At 36.4% G+C, this 24,171-nt stretch overlaps 2 protein-coding genes and 1 long non-coding RNA gene across 5 annotated transcripts; all 3 read left to right on the forward strand.

Annotated features, from left to right (window-relative positions):
- The first annotated feature begins 2,821 nt into the window (after positions 1-2,821).
- LOC149391381 (uncharacterized) lies at positions 2,822-3,804 on the forward strand. Its single transcript, XM_089620795.1, has 2 exons — positions 2,822-3,547; positions 3,655-3,804. The coding sequence occupies exons 1-2, from the start codon at positions 2,869-2,871 to the stop codon at positions 3,687-3,689; spliced, it is 714 nt and encodes a 237-aa protein (XP_089476921.1). The 5' UTR covers positions 2,822-2,868; the 3' UTR covers positions 3,690-3,804.
- Positions 3,805-12,603: 8,799 nt separating this feature from the next.
- LOC149391382 (uncharacterized) lies at positions 12,604-13,796 on the forward strand. 3 transcript variants are annotated; one of them, XR_016300240.1, is made up of 4 exons: positions 12,604-12,804; positions 12,932-13,131; positions 13,352-13,374; positions 13,491-13,796. It is a non-coding gene; the product is annotated as an uncharacterized LOC149391382 (long non-coding RNA). The 3 variants fall into 3 exon arrangements; XR_016300238.1 differs by having other exon boundaries at positions 12,932-13,123; XR_016300239.1 differs by having other exon boundaries at positions 13,352-13,796.
- Positions 13,797-15,418: 1,622 nt separating this feature from the next.
- Positions 15,419-19,024, forward strand: LOC149391383 (uncharacterized). Its single transcript, XM_089619982.1, has 3 exons — positions 15,419-16,592; positions 18,214-18,662; positions 18,764-19,024. Exons 1-3 carry the CDS (start codon positions 15,419-15,421, stop codon positions 19,022-19,024), a joined length of 1,884 nt encoding a protein of 627 aa, XP_089476108.1.
- Positions 19,025-24,171: the final 5,147 nt, after the last annotated feature.

Below are 24,171 nucleotides of genomic sequence, written 5' to 3' on the forward strand. Positions count from 1 at the left end.
AACAAATAAAATATGTAAGACATGGGACATATATATTCTATTTACTAAAATTGCTTAATTAAAATTGTTTTACCAAAACGCCACCATAATATGCATGGTAGGCAATGTATTTCAATAAGAACGTGCACAAACCAAAATATTCTATTTACTATCAGAGGTGAACTTTCGCGGATAAATCCTAGGAGATAAAACAGCTTTTTCTTGGCTTTGTTTGAAGTATATATATACGTGGCGTGACTGTACATATAGCACATTAATATTATCTGACTCACGGGTGAATTGATTCAGTAGCCAATTCAGGAAATAAAAAAAAAAAATTAATGACGGGTGCTAAAACCTTGTGCTATATTCATAAATCGTTACTCTATGTATCAAATATATGCAATAATATGCTAGCTAGGCAAGTTTTTAACTGTGATATATATTGAGAGGGTTCTGAATTGTCATCAATCTGCAATACATGTTTATCTGCAATACTGTGATATATATTGAGAGGGTTCTAACGATACAATTGAAAATTCAATTTATATTAAAAATTAAAGGTGGGGTTTTACAACGTGTTTAATACTAACTCCATACTCTATTGATTTGATTTTGAGTAGATTTGGATTTAAAAACCATTTTATTTTCTATTTTATATCAACTTATATATTGTGTTTTACTATCTATAAACTATTGTTTTTGTAAAAGGTCAAGCGGTTATATAGCCAAATAGAACTTAAACTTTTGCAAAATAGCCATAGTTTACCAACTATAAACAAACTAGCCCAAGTAAGATTAATCTAGGCTGGATTAAATTTAATCCCAACGAACTATAAAGACAGAATGTAAGCTTTATGAAGGCTGGATTAAAATTAATCGAGGCAGGATTAAAAGTCGTAGTACTCTCAATTGGCTATTTTGCTATACCTAATGAAACTATAGTTATTTTGCAAAAGTCATAGTTTATCATTTTTCCTTTTGTAAATACTTATAACATAAGATATTATTGCAATGTCAACTCAGAACAAATCATTGTACCTATCCTAATCCTAATGAAAACCAAAAGGCGGAAAACATTTTGTGACATGAAACTTGACATGGAATATAGAAGAGACGAGAGGAGATGACCGATTTTACACACTGTACCAGCGTCTCGGACACTTAAGACAACAATATTACACACTCAAATTTCAGCACAAACTTGTGTTGATTTCTTTCCGTTTTGACCTCTGATTTTCGAGCAATAAGTGCTCCGATTTGCATAAGTCAAACCTTGATTCTTGATTAAGTAAATCACGGGAAATCAATCTATATATGGTCCATATATTGTTGATTAATATCCACGAATATTTGAGTGAATCAGCAATAAATTTACGTCCATCTACAGCCACGATTCAAGGGATTTTGTGATGGGAAAAATTCCTATAAATTGAACGTCTTCAGTATTTTGGGTTACTAAGCCTTCTCCTCTATTTAGAAACACAGCACCATCGAGTTTGGAGAGCCAAGGCATAGAAAACCGAAATACTTGTCCTAAACACGCTCCCTGAAGCTTGAGTGTGGTTTTCTCCTTTTGCAATGGCTGGAGGTAACATTTATCTTTCGCTTCCGCTTTTGTGGTTTAAATAACTAGGATAAATGTTTAAATCACGTTTGAGTTTCTAACATTTGGTATCAGAGAAACGTTTATGCCTCTGCCTTGCGTTTTTGTCCATGCTCTGTTTTATGCTCAAATTCTGTATTTTTCAAACACGTACATATAATCATATACGTTGGTTATATTATTTGAAATAGTTTAGTTATTTATTCAGAGCATCTATATATTCACAATAGCCTGTTTTGATTGCCTGTTTTTCTGATTTCATTTATCTGGAAAATGTGGTGTTGTTCATACGGTTGAATATCCTGTTTTTGCTATGGATTATAGAGCCACCTTTGATATTGATAATGCTTTTTCGATTCATTGCGTGTTTTTCCAGAACTTTTAAGGAATTAGTATCTGCTATATAATTTTTTTTTTTCTTCTCTTTTCTGGCCATGGCTGGAGAGCTGTGTTTTTAAATGGAGAAGATGACATAAAACGACATTTAATTTTGGGTCGTTGTCATATTATACTGTGTAAGCATGTGTTAACTCTTATTGGGCCTTCTAGAAACCTTTGGGCTTTAGTAATACGTTATTGCTTTAAATCGATATTAATTGTGTGTGCACTTTATGAATTGCATGCATGCCGAATTGTTTATTTATGCCAACTTTTCATAAAGCATATATGTATTACTGTTATTGTTTTACATATATCATTTAGCATTACAATTGTTTAGACGGTAAAATAAATGAATGTTATTATATTGTTTACAACCTTAAAATGTTTACTAGGTTAAGTGATCTATATGATCTTAAATTAATTAAAGAATAGCCACAGCATCTTTAGTTAATTAAGATTGTATATTTAGAATTAAGATCACATGAGACAATAGTTGTGGTTAATCATATGCTATATTATGGAATTTACCCACAAGAATTTTGTAATATTTGTATGATTAATTAGGATAAAATATCAAATTATATTTCCTAATTAACCCACAGGTATTAGGAAAAGGAACATAGTTTGACAGTTTTATCATAATTGTGTGAATCTAACTGAATTAGAACTTTAGCCCACAGGCAAGTTTTATGTCTCTAGATTCATTGAGTAAAACATGTTTTGCATTGGTAAATCATGATATACTTATTTTCTTCAAAACATATTTTAATAAGCATGTTTAATTTCTGTAAATTGCAGCTAGTCAAACTGTAGGTTACTCTGATGTTAAATGTGATGTTCCTGAACTCAAAGGGGACAATTTTAAGGTCTGGAAAGAAAGAGTTCTCCTTCAACTAGGATGGATGGATATTGACTATGCCATAAGGAAGCCTGAACCTCCCTCAATTACTGAGGACAGTACCCCAGATCAGGTTGATCTTTATGAAAAGTGGGAGCGATCTAATCGCCTCTGCGTTATGTTCATAAAGACCAAAGTATCTGCTGGGATTAGGGGTTCAATTGAGCAATATGACAAAGTTCGTCTCTTAATGAAAGCAATAGACGATCAATTTGTCACTTCAGATAAGGCTTTGGCAAGTACTCTTATCATGCAGTTCTCATCCATGAAGCTCACTGGAGTAGGAGGTATGCGTGATTATATCATGCGCATGAGGGATATTGCGGCCCAATTAAAGACGTTGGAAGTTGAAATGTCTGAAACCTTTCTGGTTCACTTCATTCTGTGCACTCTGCCCCATCAATATGGCCCATTTAAGATTTCTTATAACACACATAAAGATAAATGGTCAATTAATGAACTTATGACCATGTGTGTTCAAGAAGAACATAGGCTGGCTATGGAAGTGGGTGAGAAAGTGAATCTGACTTTCTCTGAAAGGAAGAAGAAAGATCATGCCAAAGACAAAGGCAAGATCCCTGTCAAACTGGACATAAAGAAAGAGTCAAAGTGTTTCTTTTGCAAGAAGAAAGGACACATGAAGAAAGAATGCTCTAAGTTCAAAAATTGGCTTGACAAGAAAGGTATTCAACTTTCGTTTGTATGTTATGAATCAAATCTAACTGATGTTGGTCATAATACTTGGTGGATTGACTCTGGTTCTACAATCCATGTTTCAAATACCTTGCAGGGTATGCAAAACCTACGGAAGCCAGTGGGAAGTGAGCACTACATCCTTTCAGGAGGTAGGATGAGCTCGCATGTGGAGGCTGTCGGTTCTTGCGATTTGGTGTTAAGTAGTGGCTTTATTTTGCATTTAGAAAAGACCGTTTATGTTCCTAGTTTTTCAAGGAATTTAATTTCAGTTTCAAGACTTGTACCTCTTGGTTTTGGCTTTAACTTTTCGGATAATGGTTTTACATTATTAAATAAATCCGAAATTGTTGGTTATGGTACACTGTCTGGTGGTCTTTATTCAATTACACTGCAAAATGATGTTGCTAATAGCTCTTTGAACGTTACTGCTGGGTTGAAGCGTTGTATTATGAATGAAAATTCTTCTCTGTTGTGGCACCGGAGATTGGGACATATCTCCATTTTGAGAATTAAAAGGTTAGTGAATGAGGGAGTACTCAGTGCTCTTGATTTTACTGACTTTGAGACATGCGTGGATTGCATAAAGGGAAAGCAAACCAACAAGTCTAAAAAGGGTGCAAAGAGAAGTACTGAATTGTTAGAAATCATACATACAGACATTTGTTGTCCTGACATGGATGCAAGTAGTCCAAAATACTTTATCACTTTCATAGATGATTTCTCACGATATATGTATCTCTATTTACTTCGTTCTAAGGATGAAGCTTTAGATGCCTTTAAAGTTCTCAAGGCTGAAGTAGAGAAACAATGTGGTAAACAAATTAAGATTGTGAGATCAGATAGAGGTGGTGAGTATTATGGTAGATACACTGAGAATGGACAAGCACCTGGGCCATTTGCGAAGTTTCTTCAAGAACATGAGATCGTTGCCCAATATATTATGCCTGGTACTCCGGACCAGAATGGTGTTTCAGAAAGAAGAAACCGAACTTTAATGGACATGGTGAGAAGTATGAGGAGTAAAACAAAACTTCCTCAATTCTTATGGACTGAAGCACTAAAGACGGCTGTGTATATATTGAACCGAGTTCCAACCAAGGCTGTTTTAAAAACGCCATTTGAGTTATTCAAAGGTTGGAAACCCAGTTTGCGACATATACGCGTTTGGGGATGCCCGTCTGAAGTGAGAATTTATAATCCACAAGAAAAGAAACTAGACCCTAGGACTATAAGTGGGTATTTCATTGGATATGCCGAGAAGTCTAAAGGTTATAGATTCTACTGTCCATCTCACAATACTAGGATTGTGGAATCAAGAAACGCAAAATTTCTTGAGAATGACTTGATTAGTGGGAGTGACCAATTGCATGACTCAGTGTCTGCATTAGATCACAATGAAGCTGAACCTTCTAGTTCAAGTGATAGACTGATTATCGTACACACTCCTCAAGCTCAATCGTGTGTAAGACAACCAGCTATTGAAATTCCACAAGTTAATAATGCTGATCCTTTAGATCAAGTTGCTGATCAAGATCATGTTGAACAACCAATCGAACAACCGATTGAACAACAAGATCCTCAAGAGAATAATGAAGCAATGTTAAGAAGATCTACTAGAGTTAGAAGATCAGCAATTCCTAGTGATTATGAAGTGTATCTGCAAGAGATGGACTGCAACATTGGAGCCGAGAATGATCCTGAAACGTTTTCACAAGCTGTAAGTTCTAAAGAATCTAACTTATGGCATAAAGCTATGATTGAGGAGATGAACTCTATGGCAATTAATCAAGTCTGGGATCTCGTCGAGTTGCCTGATGGTTTAAAAGCCATTGGATGCAAATGGGTCTTTAAAACAAAGAAAGACTCACAAGGCAACATCGAGAGACATAAGGCAAGACTTGTAGCCAAAGGGTTTACTCAAAGAGAAGGAATCGATTACACGGATACATTTTCTCCTGTTTCAAAGAAAGATTCCCTTCGCACAATTATGGCATTAGTAGCCCATTTTGATTTTCAGTTACATCAAATGGATGTGAAAACAGCCTTCCTTAACGGAGATCTAGAGGAAGAGGTTTACATGAAACAACCTGAAGGATTCTCTTCTAGTGATAGTGAGCATTTAGTCTGCAAGCTTAATAAATCCATTTACGGTTTGAAACAAGCCTCCCGCCAATGGTATTTAAAGTTTCACGATGTCATCACTTCATTCGGCTTTGGAGAGAACGTCATGGATCAATGTATATACCAAAAGGTTAGTGGGAGTAAGATATGTTTTCTTGTTTTATATGTGGATGATATTCTGCTAGCGACTAATGATAATGGAATGCTGTATGAGGTGAAACAATTTCTTTCAAAGAACTTTGATATGAAAGATATGGGTGATGCATCTTATGTTATTGGCATTAAGATCCATAGAGAAAGATCACGAGGCATTTTGGGTTTGTCTCAAGAAACCTATATCAATAAAGTTCTTGAGAGATTTCGGATGAAAGATTGTTCACCAAGTGTAGCACCCATTGTGAAGGGTGATAAATTCAGTTTGGACCAATGTCCGAAAAATGACCTTGAGAGGGAACAAATGAAGAATATTCCATACGCTTCCGCTGTAGGAAGCCTTATGTATGCTCAGGTTTGTACCAGACCTGACATTGCATATGTTGTTGGAGTTTTGGGTAGATATCAGAGTAACCCAGGTCTTGACCATTGGAAAGTTGCAAAGAAGGTTATGAGATACCTTCAAGGAACAAAGGATTACATGCTTACGTTCAGACGAACCAATGAATTGGAGGTGGTTGGTTACTCTGACGCTGACTACGCTGGCTGCATGGATTCGAGAAAATCCACTTCAGGATACATTTTTATGCTAGCCGGCGGAGCCGTGTCTTGGAGAAGCAAAAAGCAGACATTGACTGCTACTTCCACTATGGAGGCTGAGTTCGTATCTTGTTTTGAAGCTACATCACACGGTGTTTGGTTGAAGAGTTTCATATCTGGGCTTAAAGTTGTCGACTCTATTTCTAGGCCACTAAAGTTGTACTGTGACAATTCAGCTGCTGTTTTTATGGCTAAGAACAACAAAAGTGGAAGTCGAAGCAAACACATCGACATTAAGTATCTAGCCATTAGAGAACGTGTTAAAGATGATAAAGTGGTCATCCAACACATTAGCACTGATTTGATGATTGCCGATCCTTTAACTAAAGGCATGCCACCAAAGAAATTTAAGGATCATGTTGAAAGCATGGGACTTGGTTCCATGATATAATTTTGTACGGTACTTTTATTTCTAATAAACTCTTATTCGGTTTGATATTTCTCATATAGTTGTGCACATTCATTTAATTTAATGAGAAATATCATTTGCATGGACCCAGAGTAAACATATGGTTTATTCACTAAAGAATAAAGGACTATTAAGTTGAGAGATTCGATATATCGTAATACATGGAAGAAAATACTCGCTCATAGAGGACCTTTCGCCATGATTCATATATTTTATTTCTTGATTCGGGTGGATATTAAATGTATGGACCAAGTGGGAGAATGTTGATTTCTTTCCGTTTTGACCTCTGATTTTCGAGCAATAAGTGCTCCGATTTGCATAAGTCAAACCTTGATTCTTGATTAAGTAAATCACGGGAAATCAATCTATATATGGTCCATATATTGTTGATTAATATCCACGAATATTTGAGTGAATCAGCAATAAATTTACGTCCATCTACAGCCACGATTCAAGAGATTTTGTGATGGGAAAAATTCCTATAAATTGAACGTCTTCAGTATTTTGGGTTACTAAGCCTTCTCCTCTATTTAGAAACACAGCACCATCGAGTTTGGAGAGCCAAGGCATAGAAAACCGAAATACTTGTCCTAAACACGCTCCCTGAAGCTTGAGTGTGGTTTTCTCCTTTTGCAATGGCTGGAGGTAACATTTATCTTTCGCTTCCGCTTTTGTGGTTTAAATAACTAGGATAAATGTTTAAATCACGTTTGAGTTTCTAACAACTTGGCCTCTTTTGAACTACCTTCACTAGTTGATAAAAATAAAAAAAAATAAAAAAAATTACCAAACAACAGAGGTCACCAACAAATTAAGAAAAAAGTTGTCCACCGTGTAAAGAAAAACTTATAACAGTCTCCCCTTATTAGGACCCTGTAAAACTAGTAATCCATCTCCATCCAAACTACAAATGTACAGTTCCACAAAAAATAAATAAAATACGAACTAAAATTCGTGTATAATTAGAGACATGCTTAAAATTTTTACAATGCTCGACGTATTTAGATTCACGGCATAGAGGGTCATGTAGCAGTTGTTATAATATTTTTGTTTACAACCATATTTTTATGGAGGAGTATATGATTCACATTATCAAGTATATATATACACACACGCAATCATTTTGACTCTTGAATAGTTCACGAGTCATGACTCATGACACAACTAAGAAATAAAAACAAATATAAGAGAATAATTTTTTAAAATAAATAGTATCGTTAAACATTTAATAATTTATGATCCAACGTACAATTTACCGTAAAACTAAGAAATGGATTATATTTTTTTTATTAAATCCACAAAACACGTAGTCAAAAAGATCAAACCCACAACAAACTAGCTCTAGATGTGGAGATGCATATAAACATCTATATAATAATAAAGCATACAAAGATATGTTTTAAGTTGAAATATATGTCCCTAAAAAAAGGTTAAAATATGAGCAAGAATTCGTATGAAAAATGCATGGTGATGAATATAATTCACAGCGCTCAAGTCATGGGATGGATGTGGTTAAAATGAGAGAGGGCTTTAATAGTCGCTAGTTCTTAGAGTGAACCAATTGTAGGAAGCTGGAGATATTATTGTCTCAACGACATTTAAGTTTTCGTAGGCATTCAAGTCCCTTCTTCAACTGTGCACACACTCCTCTCATTTAATGACCCTCCCAATTTCAATTCCACCTCTTCTTCTTGCTCACCGCCCTCATAAATTAAAATTAAACACCACACAATAATAACATTGCGAGATTATCAACAACTAAAAAAATTGTAATAATATTACAAAATTATGAATAATAAGATTAACAAGTACTACTCAAATATTCATCCACCAAAAAGAAAAATGAATCATTTGTAGCTAGAACAAGAATTGCAATTGCTCAAAAAAAAACGAGAATTGCAATAATGACAGCGATGGTTCGACTTTAGAAGATATCAATTCATATTTTGACGATATTTAAATACCAAATACATTATTTACTAACTTATTTAACTTAAAGATTGATATTTCAAAACGTTTACCAAGAAAATACAGTTTTCATACACATGATTTTTTTACGTAAGGGTATACATAGAGGACAATATATTAGAAAATTAGTAATGTCAAATTTCGTTGCATAAATATAAATGATAAATAATGCAAACGTCACTTATGATATGGACAACTATGCCACATCTACTATTTAAGTCAAAATTGTTTATCAACAAAATTTTGTGTTTTCGAACGACCGGGTCGAAGACTCTAAGCCTTGAGAAGGCTTTATTTCACTTTTACAATTATCATGAAAAAAAAAAAATAATGACATACTTGTCATTAAATACAGTTTTCCATGAAATTTGTTGTCATAAAAGTAGAATAAAGCCTTATAGATAATGGAAAAATATCTTGCAATTAATCATATTCTTATAATAATCTCTAAAAAATTAGATACCAACAAATATATTATCGGAGATACCCATCATTTCACTCCATGAGTTATAGCCAACTAGTTGAGTTAATTAGAGCATTTGGCTTGGCTTATTTCACATAGAACGGTCAAATTTGAACAAGAAATAATTTGTCCACATTAAGGCGTTAGTCATGTGTAGTTGGGGTAGCTGTGGTTGCATCAAGATCAGGTGTGTGTGAGTGAGCGTGCTCTCTCGTCTCTACAGTACTTGGTATATATAGTTATAACCCTATTAATATCAATTTAAAGTTACTTAAAAAAAAAATATCAATTTAAAGTTACTTAAAAAAAAAATATCAATTTAAAGCATACATGTATTGTATACATATTGGGAAATAGTGAAAAGTAGGAGTTGGGTGGAATTTCACATCCTAGAGGACTAGCATTTATTGCCGGCCCTTGGAGCTGCGTTACAAGTAAATTTTTTTTTTTTTTTTTTTTTTTGAGAAACGTTACGAGTATAATTAGTCGATCTAAGCCACATCAAACGTTGTAATTGTAATCTAACCAACGTTTCGTTTAATTTTCGAATCTAGCCAAATTTGATGACGTGTCATATTTATGTAAGATGGTATTTACTATATTAGCCTTGGTTTGGTTTCAAAAATACTAGCTCACGTTTTGAAACTTTGTTTTGTAGCCGAATTTGTTATATTCGGTTTATATTTCGAATTTTAAAAAAAAATTATATACTTGGCAAAGTTGGTTATTGAGCGTTTTTTTCTTTAATTAACATTATAGCCGTGTAAGCAAATACAGTGTAAATGTTCGTAAATTTTTGTTAATATCTGTTGCTTTGTTAATTTCTGTTAATTATGGTAAATTTACATATGTGCAGGTAGAGCCGATTTCTTTCCTTTCCTTTAATACGCATTTAATACAGTATTTTTGTTTTCCAAATTTATTTTCTAATTTTGAATGAGATTTTATCATAATTACGTGTATTCATTATCTTGTTTGACTTATTCAATCAAATAAATATTTCCTTTCCCTTTTAATTACATCACCGAATCTCATATTATGAATTCAAAAAGCTGAAATTCAATTGCTGAAATTATAGCCGTGTAAGCAAATACAGTGTAAATGTTTGTAAATTTTTGTTAATCTCCGCTGATTTGTTAATTTCTGTTAATTATGGTAAATTTTTTGTGCATTTATTACATTAAATTTTCTCTTTTAATTACATCACCGAATCTCCTATTAAATTAGCTAACTATCCAATTAAATTACGAAAAAATATTAAATTAATTGGCTGTATACAATTCAAACCGGTCAAACGTTGGCTAGTGTTTTGATTAAGTAAGTATAAGAAAAAAGGGTAAATTAGGTATTTTATATCCGTAAATTTCAGTAAATAGCTAGATTGCAAAATTTACCAAACGTTGGCTAGATTCCAAAAACCATGTTTCAAAATGGTTACGTTGCTAGTTTACCCTATAATATATAGCTAATTAATTCATCATCTACCAAATTGGCGGCCAAGTCATCGCTTCACAATATATCTATAACATAGATAATAAAGAGGAGAGCATTTTCAACTTTCATCCACACGCCGCCACGTGGCGGTTTTTTTTTTTTTTTTTTTTTTTTCTTTCTTTGCCTTTTTCTGGTTGTGTTTTTTTTTTCTTTTTTTGCCTTGCCTTTTAGGTTTTTTTCTTTTCTTTTTTCTTTTTGCCTTTGCCTTTATATAGCAAACTTAAAAACACTTTTTCTAAAAGTTAAGAATCCTAGCTTTTCTATCTCATGTACAAAATCTAAAAACGTTTTTGAAATTTTTTGTAAAAACAGTTTTGCCAATCACCGGATAAACAGTTTTGTTTTTTCTAAAAACAAAAACAAGGCTTTTTAATCCCAAACAAACGTAGCCTATATCAATAACATACATTCTTTTGAGTGTATGTTGGTTTTATATTTTCTTTATTAGTTTCTCTTTGATATTTATTTTCCTTCACCTTATATGTGTCTCCATATTTCATTGGAAAGCGAACGCAAGTCTTATTTACCCATGAAAGTCTAATCAATGTACAAAATAAATTTTTTGCATTTTATTATTCGTTTATTATTTTTAAGGATTTTTTCTTAATTGCCGGTTTCTTTGGTGTCCATTGTTTACAAATCTTGATAACACAAATTAACCTCTACAAATTTTACTTGTTATTATCATTATAATATGCTAAAATCATTCGCGCGTAGCGCGATGCTAAAAAACTAGTATGTATATATATAATATAAATATCTTTTTTTTCATTTTATTTTTTGTTATCGATTCTTTCTCTCACATCAGTAATTATCCAAAATCTCTCTCTCTCTCTCTCTCTCTCTCTCTCTCTCTATATATATATATATATATATATATATATATATATACAAGCAATTATACCTGCGCGTTGTTGCAGATAATATGTTTTTTAAAATAGGGTTATGCAAAAAAATTGAAAAATCGGAAATCGGATCAGACCACTGTTTTTTTAAAACGCCGGTCCGTTTTGACACGATTTTTACCTCAAACGGTTTGGTCCAGTTTTTTAGACTGATCTAAAACGGTTCGATCCAATTTCAAAAATTGAAATCGCGGCTACTGGTTTCTTGAAAGTAAGTACAGTTCATGGTGATTACTTGGGTAAAAAAAAATACTATCATGTAGCAATAAACCATCTAGAATTATTAATTAATTACATTATTAGTAATTAATTACAAAATCATATAAAATTTAATTCCAATTTAACATACATTATTATTATATATATATATATATATATATATATATATATATATTCTAGCAGATATTAATTTATCATTCTTTATAAAAAAAAAAAAATTTAAACATCGTTGCAAACAATTAATTTTTTGCGTTTTGAATGAGTGCAAATTAGTATCTTAAATAAATTTAGTCGAAAAGTATTATGAATCCCTGTGATCCGCCTCTTCATTTATATTATGTTCAACAGGATACTCTACCCAGTCTCAGTCTTGATTATTATTATTATTATTATTTTTTTTTTTTTTTTGCTGTCAAGCACATAACACATATATGTGTAATGGTAACTAATTTTAATAATAATCTTACATATCGTCAACGGTCAACCTCACACCAAAGAATAAAACAGAAAACGACACGTCTTGTTTTTAGTTGTTTAAATAAAAACGACAATCCTCACTATTTAACAGTTTTAATTTCGAACCGTTGGATTTAGATTATCTACGGCCTAAAAATGTCTGAGAATTGTGGGTGTAAAGAAACACAATTCTGTACCTTTATCGAGTCTTCCAAGCGTAATTTCTTTTTCTTTTATTTTCAGCCTCTCTCTCTCTCTCTCCTCCCTTAAAAGGTGGCTCTTGCTTCACTTCTCTCTCTCTTTACCGGTTTCTCTCTTTCTAGAAACGCTGAATCCTCAGAAGTACATTAGATATACTTTAGAGAACTTAGAGAGAATGTTGAATGAGTTCTTTGAGGGGAAAACTTGGAGTGAACAACAGAAGCGGTGAATATGCAATACAGGTGTAGGCTTTAGGTATCATCTGCTCTTCCACACATCAAAATGCGTTCTTCTTTATATATATATATAATAATATATATATAACCAACCTACCTTTCTTTCAACTCTTGAGATCCTAATGCAACTGTTTAATTTTCTTCAGAATACTGCTCATAGAGATCACATAGAACTGAGAGACGAAATAGCATGGTGTCTCTTCAATCCCCGAATCAGCGGACATCGATGATCCTAGAGTCGGAGAACTCGATACCGGCGCAGAAAAGGAAGGCTTTGGAAGGGTCACAAGCCCTAGCCTCTGATCATCATCAGAAGCAAACTTCATGGCTGACATCGAGTAAAAAAGTCATTTAACATTTTTTTTTTTTTTTGATAAAAATTTTACAGTAAGAAAGTCATTAACATTTTTTTTTTTTTTTGATAAAAATTTTACAGTAAAAAAGTCATTAACATTTTTTTTTCCAACAAAAAAAAAATAAATATTCCCTGCATCTATATAAAGCTTATCACACTAATCTCTATTCTCTCCTAATTTTCTTTCTTCTAATTAAGCATGTATTCACAGGAGCAGCAAGACGTTCTGGCCAGGTGCCTTTCTCTCTCTCTTATATATTCGCGATTCAGAACAGCAGGAAATGCGTATCTTCTGTTATATAATGTTATTTTATTTCTGATTATTCTTTCTTGTGGTCTCTTTATCCCAGCTGTTAAAAGGACTCCATTAAGTATCTTTTCAGTGTTTCAAAGAGAGGAATAACCATTTTACTGAACACGTAAGAAAACAAGTGTGAAACAGTAGACTAATGGAGTATCTTTGTGGACTAGTTTTCCAACTAGAGAATATGAGGTTGCACGAGAAAAGAGGTACCGATTATTTTTTTTTGCACCGATTATTTCATCATGGCGTATTTTTATTAATGTTTGCAGGCTGAATCAAATGTTCAAGTAAGTTCGAATCCGACCAACACCGATAGCATCACCACAGTCGCAATGTCGTAGTACTTTTGAGAAGGGTCGGATTTGAACTGTACAATTTATACAAGAATATCTCCGCAACTAAGCCCACCTCGACCAACCCCTCGATAATCCCCCCGACCAACTCTCACTCCGGAGGGCTCACATCAACGTGGTCCTTTTTAAATTTTTGTAGCAAATCTACAATAAGCAAAACGGTTTACGACATTGTGATTCCGTTTTGCTTATTGTAGATTTGCTACAAAAATTTAAAAAGGACCACGTTGATGTGAGCCCTCCGGAGTGAGAGTTGGTCGGGGGATTGTCGAGGGGTTGGTCGAGGTGGGCTTAGTTGCGGAGATATTCTTGTATAAATTGTACAGTTCGAATCCGACCAACACCGATAGCATCACCACAGTCTCAATGTCGTAGTACTTTTGAGAAGGGTCACCCTTCTCAAAAGTACTACGACATTGCGACTGCGGTGATGCTATCGGTGTTGGTCGGATTCGAACTTACTTGAACATTTGGTTCAGCCTGCAAACATTAATAAATATACGCCATGATGAAATAATCGGTGCAAAAAAAAAAAAATCGGTGCCTCTTTTCTCGTGCAACCTCATATTCTCTAAAAGTACTGCGACTGCGGTGATGCTATCGGTGTTGGTCGGATTCGAACTGTACAATTTATACAAGAATATCTCCGGAACTAAGCCCACCTCGACCAACCCCTCGACAATCCCCCCGACCAACTCTCACTCCGGAGGGCTCATATCAACGTGGTCCTTTTTAAATTTTTGTAGCAAATCTACAATAAGCAAAAAGGCAACTTCGGATAAGGCTGGTGAAACTGAAGAAATCGTCTAGGAACTCGATCGGGCATTGATGGTTCAGAATAACTATTACTAATGAATAAGATGTTTTTCGTTTTAATTATGTATCTTGCATATGCTATTCTGTTTTCAATTGCTTTATGCTTTGGGAACTTGCAATTTACTTATTACTAATGAATAATTATTACTGTTTGGGTTTGGTCGGTTTGGTTGCTATTCAGTTACTAATGAATAAATTTATATTAGAAAGAAATTATGTAGCTCCACTTTTTTTTAGCAATTACCGCTTGTTTTAATGGATCGAGGCCTGGGACGAGGTCAACTCCGGGAAGACCTCTGTCGCTCCTTTGCCGGCCAATGGAGCCGTGAAGCCGGCGGCAAAGTGAGGCCGAGTTTCGTCCTTTCTTTGACGTTGTTTCGCAGTATTGTTTTTTCGATTACGTTGTTTAGTACCTTATTTTTTTAGTACAATTTTCCATTTCTGAGGAGAAGTTGCTATAGTAGAGTATTTCTTGTTACTGGTTTTCTTTTGGAGAATATCGGATCGTTTATGAGATGTATTACGACTCACATTCCTTATGTCCCTTCATTTCTCTGTCGTTTTTCCTCTTTTATTCCTAGCTTAGATATTTTCGTACAATAAGCTGACGTGGCAATTCTGTTATAGCCTCGGCGTTCTAATTGGTTACCAGAACAATATAAATACTCTGTATTTTCTTTTCATTAAAAAACTTAATGAGAAAAGCTTTTTCTTCTCTCGTTCATCTTCTTTCTTGCATTGTAAAATGGTATCAGAGCATTTAGCTTCCATTGCACTCTGAGCTCTTCTCCTACCTTTCTTCACCATGGCTCGTGGTGGACAAAACAACAACACTAATCGTTTTGCTCCAGTCAGCCCAGCCTCTCCATCTTCTGTCGAGAATCCATTACCGGCGACCATGGATTCCTCACACCCATTTTTCTTACACAGCGGAGATCATCCAGGAATGGTTCTCGTCTCTCACATTCTCACCGGCCCTAACTACAACACCTGGAGTCGAGCGATGACCATGGCCTTAAATGCCAAAAACAAGCTCGGGTTCGTAGATGGGTCTGTTCCAACTCTGACAGCTGAAGATCCTCTCTACAGCTCCGGATCTCGCTGCAACAACATGGTAACCTCCTGGATCTTGACCTCTGTGTCGAAAGATATAGCAGATTCACTCTTGTATCTTGACTCTGCTCGAGCTGTCTGGGTTGATCTTCATGATCGGTTTCGCCAAAGCAATGCTCCGAGGATATTTCAGATTAAGCAACAGCTGAATGGGCTGTCTCAAGGTTCCCTCGACGTCAACACATACTATACGAAGCTGAAAATACTGTGGGACGAGCTGAAGAATTATCAACCTGCCCCGATCTGCTCATGTGGAGGCATGAATGCATGGATCGAGTACCAAGAACAAGAGACGGTGATGCAATTCCTTATGGGTCTGAATGATTTGTATTCAAGCATTCGTGGCCAGATCTTGATGATCGAACCACTCCCTCAAGTTGCTAAGGTGTTCAGCCTTATGGTGCAAGAAGAGAGGCATCGAGGATTGAGGGTCAGTGTTCTCGGAGGTGCACCGGAGACAACTGCCTTCAATGTCAACACACTCTCCACTCCCACGAAGGCCCCGCCAACTGCCTTGGCTACCCAGTTCACCAAAGGGAAACGCCCAACCTGCTCTCACTGTGGAGTTCTTGGGCAGACAGCTGAGAAATGCTTCAAACTCCATGGGTTTCCACCCGGATTTCAGTTCAAATCCAAGACCAAGGCACCTCAGCAAGGCTATTCAGCAGCCTCAAACCTTGTGAGCTCACTTCAATCCACTAGGATTCAACCAGCACCCCCGACTTCTTCTCCACTGCAACCATCCGTCTCACTAAGCACAGATCAAGTGCAGCAGCTCATCTCATTCCTCAGCTCACAACTGCAATCCCCACTGCAAAATGACTCACCACCGTCTGCCTCTGCTGCCACATCTCACACTTTGAACGGTACATCCACCCTTCTATCCCTATCTTACATGTGGATCATAGATATCGGTGCAACTCATCGTATCTGTTCTAACCTCACCATTTTCTCTACTTATGAACTCATTAGCAATGTTTCCATTAGTCTCCCAAATGGCCATACGGTTCCTGTCAGCCACATAGGGTCTGTCCCTGTCACCCCAAACCTTATTTTGCAGAATGTTTTACATGCCCCAACCTTTTCTTTCAACCTGCTAAGCATTAGTACTCTTACTCGAGATGTCCATTGCTATGTCAAATTCTTAGCTGATACGTGTGTCATTCGGGACCTTACTCGGGGCTGGACGATTGGGAGGGGTAAACGAGAGCACAACCTATATGTCTTAGAGCCTACAAACAGTTCTTGTAATTTTATTTCATGTTTTGTTGTTTCCAAGCGGATGTTTGGCATTCTCGACTCGGACATCCTTCTCCTGTAAAACTCAAAAAATTTTCAAACGATTTGAATATCCAAGGCTCTGTTTCTGATTTGAATCCTCTTTGTAAAACATGTCATTTGTATAGTGTCGTCTGCCTTTTGTATCTCACAATAACCTGTCTGAATCACCATTTGACCTCATTCATATTGATATCTGGGGGCCCTTTCACGTTCACACTCCAGGGGGCCATCGTTATTTTCTCACCATCGTCGACGATTGCACCCGCACTACTTGGGTTTACCTACTGAAAAACAAGTCTGATGTTCTCACTATTTTTCCCAGTTTTTTTAAACTCATTTTCACCCAATTCCATATAAAAATCAAGTCAGTCCGTTCAGACAATGCCCCCGAACTCAAATTCACTGATTTTTACCAAGAAAATAGTGTGATTCCCTTCCATTCATGTGTCGAAACCCCTGAACAAAACTCCGTAGTCGAACGCAAACACCAACATCTACTCAATGTCGCTCGAGCCATTCTTTTTCAGTCTAATGTCCCTCTTTGCTACTGGGGTGATTGTGTACTCACTGCTGTGTACATTATCAACCGTACCCCGTCACCTTTGCTCTCGCATAAAACCCCTTTCGAACTCCTTACACAAAAAAAACCCCCGTACTCTCACCTCCGTGTTTTTTGGTGTCTCTGTTACGGTTCTACCTTGCCCAGCCATCGCCACAAATTCTCTCCCCGTGCTCGCGCCTCCATCTTTCTTGGTTATCCACCTGGGGTCAAAGGGTACAAACTCCTCGACCTTGAGAGCCATAGAATATACATCAGCCGAAATGTTGTTTTCCACGAATCAATCTTTCCTTTTCTTAACCGCAATCCATCCCCACCCGAGCCTTCAATATTTGACGATAGGGTTCTACCTTGTCCTTTGGCACCCAATTCACCACATTCAGCACCCTCACAACCTAATTCGCACCTTCCCTCACCGGCCACCTCAGCGTCTGATCACCACCATCTCACCCCACCTCGCCCATCTCGGGTTCGTAATGCTCCTTCTTACCTTCATGACTATCATTGCTCCCTCACCCTCTCAAAGTCTTCTCCTGATAACATCTCACCCTCCCTATAACCCATTTGTTCCTTTGTTAGTTACAGCCACCTCTCTGATCCCTATCGCGTATATACCCTATCCATTAGTTCCCATGTTGAACCACCAGATTATCCTGCTGCTTCTAAGTGTGAGGTTTGGCGACGAGCAATGGCAAGTGAGTTACAAGATTTAGAGGATAACAAAACTTGGTCCTTGTGTTCTTTACCTCCGGAAAAACACCCAATTGGTTGTAAGTGGGTGTATAAGCTGAAGTTCAACTCTGATGGCTCGATTGAACGCCACAAAGCCCGGCTAGTTGCCAAAGGCTACACCCAACAAGAGGGTATAGACTACTTCGACACGTTCTCACCGGTGGTGAAGTCTATTACTATAAAAGTTCTTATCTCTCTCGCTGCTGTTCGAGGCTGGTCGTTGACGCAGTTGGACGTTGCAAACGTTTTCCTTCACGGCGACTTAGATGAGGAAGTGTATATGCAATTGCCGCCTGGATATCCACCGATTCAGGGGGGGAGTCTTCACTTCCTCAAGTTTGTCGGCTCCACAAATCGCTCTACGGTTTAAAGCAAGCCTCGCGACAACGGTTCCAGAAATTCTCCTCTGCGCTTCTCTCAAATGGTTTCTACAAATCTGATTGTGACCACTCTCTCTTCATTAAGCAACGTGGAACCAGTTTGATCATCTTATTAGTCTATGTGGACGACATTATCATTGCGAGTAATGACAATTCTGCTGTCGATGTCCTCAAGTCCTCTCTTCATCGACATTTCAAGATCAAGGATTTTGACCCTCTTCATTTCTTCTTGGGCATCGAGGTTGCCGGTCAAAAGGAGGGATCTCGATCTGCCAGCGGAAATATGCCCTTGAGCTTCTCTCTGAGACTGGTCACCTGGCAAGCAAACCTGCGTCTGTTCCCATGACTCCAAATCTCAAGCTCTCCAAAGATGTCGGAGATTTGCTTCCAGACCCAACCAGTTATCGCAGACTCATTGGGAAGCTCCAATACCTCACCATCACTCGCCCTGATCTGAGTTACTCTGTTAATCGGCTTAGTCAATTCCTGGCTGAACCTTAACTTCCTCATCTCCACGCTGTTAATCGGATCCTGCAGTATATTAAGAAAGCTCCAGGACAGGGTCTATTCTTTCCCTCTCAGAACGATCTTCAATTGCGGGCTTTCGCAGATTCTGATTGGGCTCAATGCCCATACTCTCGCCGATCGATCTCCGGCTTCTGCGTTTTCCTTGGCTCTTCTCTCCTCTCCTGGAAGTCGAAGAAGTAATCCACCGTTTCTCGATCCTCCGCCGAGGCCGAGTACCGGTGTATGGCCAACGCTAGCTGTGAACTCACGTGGCTTCTCGCCCTTCTTCGAGAGCTTCACCTTCCGCACCCTAACCTAGCTATGCTCTACTGCGACAATCAGGCTGCCCTCCACATTGCCGCCAACCCCGTCTACCACGAGCGCACAAAACACATCGAAATTGACTGCCACCTCATCAGAGAAAAGATTAAGGCTGGTGTTCTGAAAACTTTTCATGTCTCTTCGTCTTCACAGCTCGCGGATATTCTCACAAAGGCCATGCATCCTTCTCAGTTTCACCTTCTTCTTCGCAAGATGGGAGTACATAATATCTACTCTCCATCTTGAGGGGGAGTATTACGACTCACATTCCTTATGTCCCTTCATTTCTCTGTCGTTTTTCCTCTTTTATTCCTAGTTTAGATATTTTCGTACAATAAGCTGACGTGGCAATTCTGTTATAGCCTCAGCATTCTAATTGGTTACCAGAACAATATAAATACTCTGTATTTTCTTTTCATTAAAAAACTTAATGAGAAAAACTTTTTCTTCTCTCGTTCATCTTCTTCCTTGCATTGTAAAAAGATGTATTACTGCTTATTTGAATTATAATACGAGCTATATGATATCATATGGTATGAGTTTCTTTTTCTTTTTTGAATTTTGAATTTTGATTTTGAGATGTGAAATGAAGATATTAGGTTTGAGATGATTATTTATTTTTTTAAAATATATTGGAGCTATTTGTATTATTATTCTTGCTGTTCCCTTCTCGTGGGCAAAAGCAAATGCAAGGAAGGTGTGCGTTTTGTCAAAAGGCAAGAAGGGTTTTGTTTGTTTGAAGAAGCCAATGAACATGTATGTGGTCTTGAATTTCAGTTTTGGACTAAATTTGAATTATTATTGAATCAAATTTTTTAAAACAGAAAATTCAAATTTGTTTATGTAAAATGGCGGAAATACCGAACCGGTCCAGTTTTAGTCTTATTGGAAATATATACTTATTTCTTCTCACTATAATTATTTATTTATATATATTTTTAAGGGGTGAAAGAAAAATTATTCATATATTTTGTATGTGAATTTGTTCCTGAAAAGATGTTAAAAAATTAGGAATTGAATTAGATTTTTATGAATGATCTTAAAATGTTTGATTCATAATTCTATTAGACAGTGTTAAATGCGTATTGAACAGTAAATCTAATCATAATATACATATGGCTTTATTAATATTAGTTTTGACTTGCCATGCAAGTTACAGCTAGACCGACACAAGAGTAGACATCATGAAATGCAATTCCTGAACTAATTGTGATAAATGTATATATATATATATATATATATATATACACACACGCAGGTTGGGGTGGCGTGGCGTGGCTGCTGTTGGAGGTAAGTGGGAGGGCGGGGATGGGGCAGATAAGCAAGGGGTATGCAGTGGCGGTGTTGGTGCTGATGTGCGTGTACTCAAGCGGGTTCGGTTGGTCGTGAGGCCCGCTGAGCTGGCTGATACCGAGCGAGATATTTCCGATGAACATCCGTACGACAGGACAGAGCATCAGCGTGGCTGTCAACTTGGGGACCACCTTAATTCGTGCTCTCGCAGACGTTCTTGATCACAATGTTATGCCACTTCAAGTTCTCCACGTTCCTCTTCTACGCCGCGTGGCTTGCTCTCATGACGCTCTTCATCACCCTATTCCTCCCTGAGACCAAGGGAATCCCTCTTCAGGCCATCGACGCCATCTGGCAAACCCACTGCTGGTACTGGTCTCGCTTCGTTATCCCACCCACCACGCCTTTTCCTGCTTCTTCTCAGCATCATAATCACCTTCACACCTAGCTAGTAACCAATTCTACCATTTATTCTTATTATCTAACGTGTCCGAATTTCGATATTCAGTATTTTTTGCACGCAACGTAGTATTTGTATTTTGATTATGAAAATTACGGTGATGATACGAGTACATCGCGTGTTCTAGTGTGGAAATTAATTTATTGCATGGCTCACATATTGTTTGGGTGTCCTTGTAAACCTCACTACTTGATGGTGGAGATATGACATTGTCGTGAGATAAATTTATAATCTTTAGTGTTGTTAAAATAAATAGCTCAAACATATTTATTTGTTGGGGCATTCGTCAAGGCGATCCTCTATCTCCATTTTCTTTTTTTTTTTGTTCGTAGGGACTTTCCAACCTCCTTCGAATGACAGAGGAGGGAGTTTCCCACCTTTTCTTTACGAATGAAACACTCATCTTCTTTAAGGCCAACAAAGAGGACACTGTGTGCCAGAGTGCTTGCAAGCGTGTTCAAAATCTTTGGGGTCAGACGGTCATCGACTTCTCAAAACTCGATGTGTGCTTTGGGAAAGAGATCAAGGAAGAGAGGTGGGTCTCGGTTGAAGGATGTATGCTTAGGTGTAGTGGTCACCGAGTGTCACCCACGGGGATGCCAACATTCACTTGGTGTAAGAAGAGAGAGACGTTTGCCTTTGTCAGAGTTTAGAATCAAATTATGGAATGAAAAATGCTCTAAGGTATCACAAACCGACATAGAGGTTCTCGCAAAGTTTGTCATTCAAGCAATTATTAGTACGTCATGAGTTGCTTTTGCGGTCCCCAATGCCTAGTCGATGCATTAGAAAAAGTGGTCAACATTGTGTTAGAACAAGATGGTAGGTGAGATGGGGTTTCGAGACATTGGAACCTTTAACAGGGCGTGTTAGCCAAGAATGTGTGGCAAACTATACGTTATAGAACTCATCGGTGAAGTTTGTGCTTTGCGAGGGCTACTTTCAAGAGGGTGACAACCTTGGTACCTCGAGCGGGTCTAATATTAGTTTTGCGCGTGATTTAGGTTTTTTTTTTTTGTGGAGTTGAGAAATCATTAAGGCGGGCTCCAAGACGACGGATCGGAATAAAGTAAAATGTGGATATCTTGACAGATAAATAGATCCCGCAACTACGAAGATTCACCTTTATCGATTTCCCCTTTTTGCGAGGTCTTGAAAGTATACGCGATCTCAAAACTACCTCGGGCGAGGACTTGGAGCTTGTCTAGAATACGCTTATTATGGATGATGTAGAGACCATTCTCCAAATCTCATGATCTGAAAGAGATGGCTCTAAATTCCTCTTATGGTACTTCGTGGTCGATGGGAGAATACTCGATGCATAGTAGCTATCATGTGGAGATAGATTTTGAGGCTCGAGGTATGATGACCCGATTTTTCGGACCGTCTTACTTGTCTTACTTTTTTATAACTTAAGAAAATTTGTGTGAAATCCCAAATTTTAAGCTTAATTAAAAAGCTAAAATATTGGTGTTCGAGTGATGTTAGTATTTTTTTTTAGTAAAACGGTAGTGAATGATTTATTTATGTGGTAGTTTTTGAAGTTTTTTTTATGCATGCTTTAGGGTATTTTTGAATTTAATACTCTTTAGATTACAAAATATGGATACTATATGTATAAGTTATATATATTATAAATAAATCATGTGTGTATGAATATACATACTTTACATATATTGTTATACAAATATATATATATATATATATATATATATAGTTATAAATCAAAGGTTATAGGTACGTAAGTAATATATATATATATATACATATTACGTAATATATATATATATATTATAATATATATACATATATATACATTATAGTAAGTAATATATACATATTAGGTGGTCTTATATAATATAAACAATCAGCCAGCGTGTGCATGTCTTATAATAATAATAATAATTAATATATTAAGAAAATAAGTAGGATTATGATTTGGGCTTTTAGGCTTTATTTAAGCCATATATAAACATCCCATCATTTTCTTTTCACGCTTCTTCTCTGCTCTCCCTCCCCCATTCCTCTCTTTGTTTGGAAATTTGTAGCTCTAATTAGGTATGTTTTCTTTTCTATCTGGTTCGGATTCCTTGAAAACTATTTCTTAAAACGCTTGCCCTGGTTTCAAAAAGTATGGGTTTTGCGTTGATTCTTTTTTAAAAAGTTAGGTTTAAGTGTCTTCTATCTAAATCTTTAATCGAAAAATATTTTTATGAAATACAGAATATTTTCCGATTATTTTCAAATCAGTGCGCAGACTTGAGACCTATTTCCGATTTTCAGACTTTAAATGTTTACCATGGATTCAAAATTTTTTGTTTTGCGTTGATTCTTTTTGGAAAAGTTAGGTTTAATCATGATCATAGCTTGTTGATTCTTTGTTGAGGTTTTCTTTAATATGATTCAACGACTCGGTATTTTAATAAAATATATATTTGATGCTAAACAAACGAAAACTACCATGCTTTCGACTTGATTTAAAAATATAGAAATCATGTTGGTCTATTTGATTTATGGCACTCAAAAATCAAATTTTAAAACCTGGAAAATGAAGCTAACAAAAATTACATTTTATGCTTTTATTTTTTTGGGTAGAGAGAGCAGTTTAAACGATTTATCTAAAAGAATAACATTTACAGATTTAACCTTTAACCGGAAAATCTAATAAAAGGTTAACCTATGTTATCCATTTCTTCACTTTTAATCGCCATCTAAAAAAATATTACATTCCCCTCGTACATTTTATTGGTCGTTATAGCATGGAAATGTATTCGTGGGAAAGCAAGATACGACAAGCTAATTCGTGTAAAAACAAGAAACGTCCATTCAGCCCGAAAAGCTTTCGCTTGTCGCTTTAACTTACCATGTTCTCCGATAAAAATCGAAAAAAATAAACTTTGGAATTTACATTA

The sequence above is a fragment of the Urtica dioica genome, chromosome 7 (genome assembly GCF_054948205.1).
Source record: "Urtica dioica subsp. dioica isolate 48M chromosome 7, U.dioica_male_clone48M_v1_H2, whole genome shotgun sequence".
In the NCBI taxonomy this organism is placed as follows: Eukaryota; Viridiplantae; Streptophyta; class Magnoliopsida; order Rosales; family Urticaceae; genus Urtica; species Urtica dioica.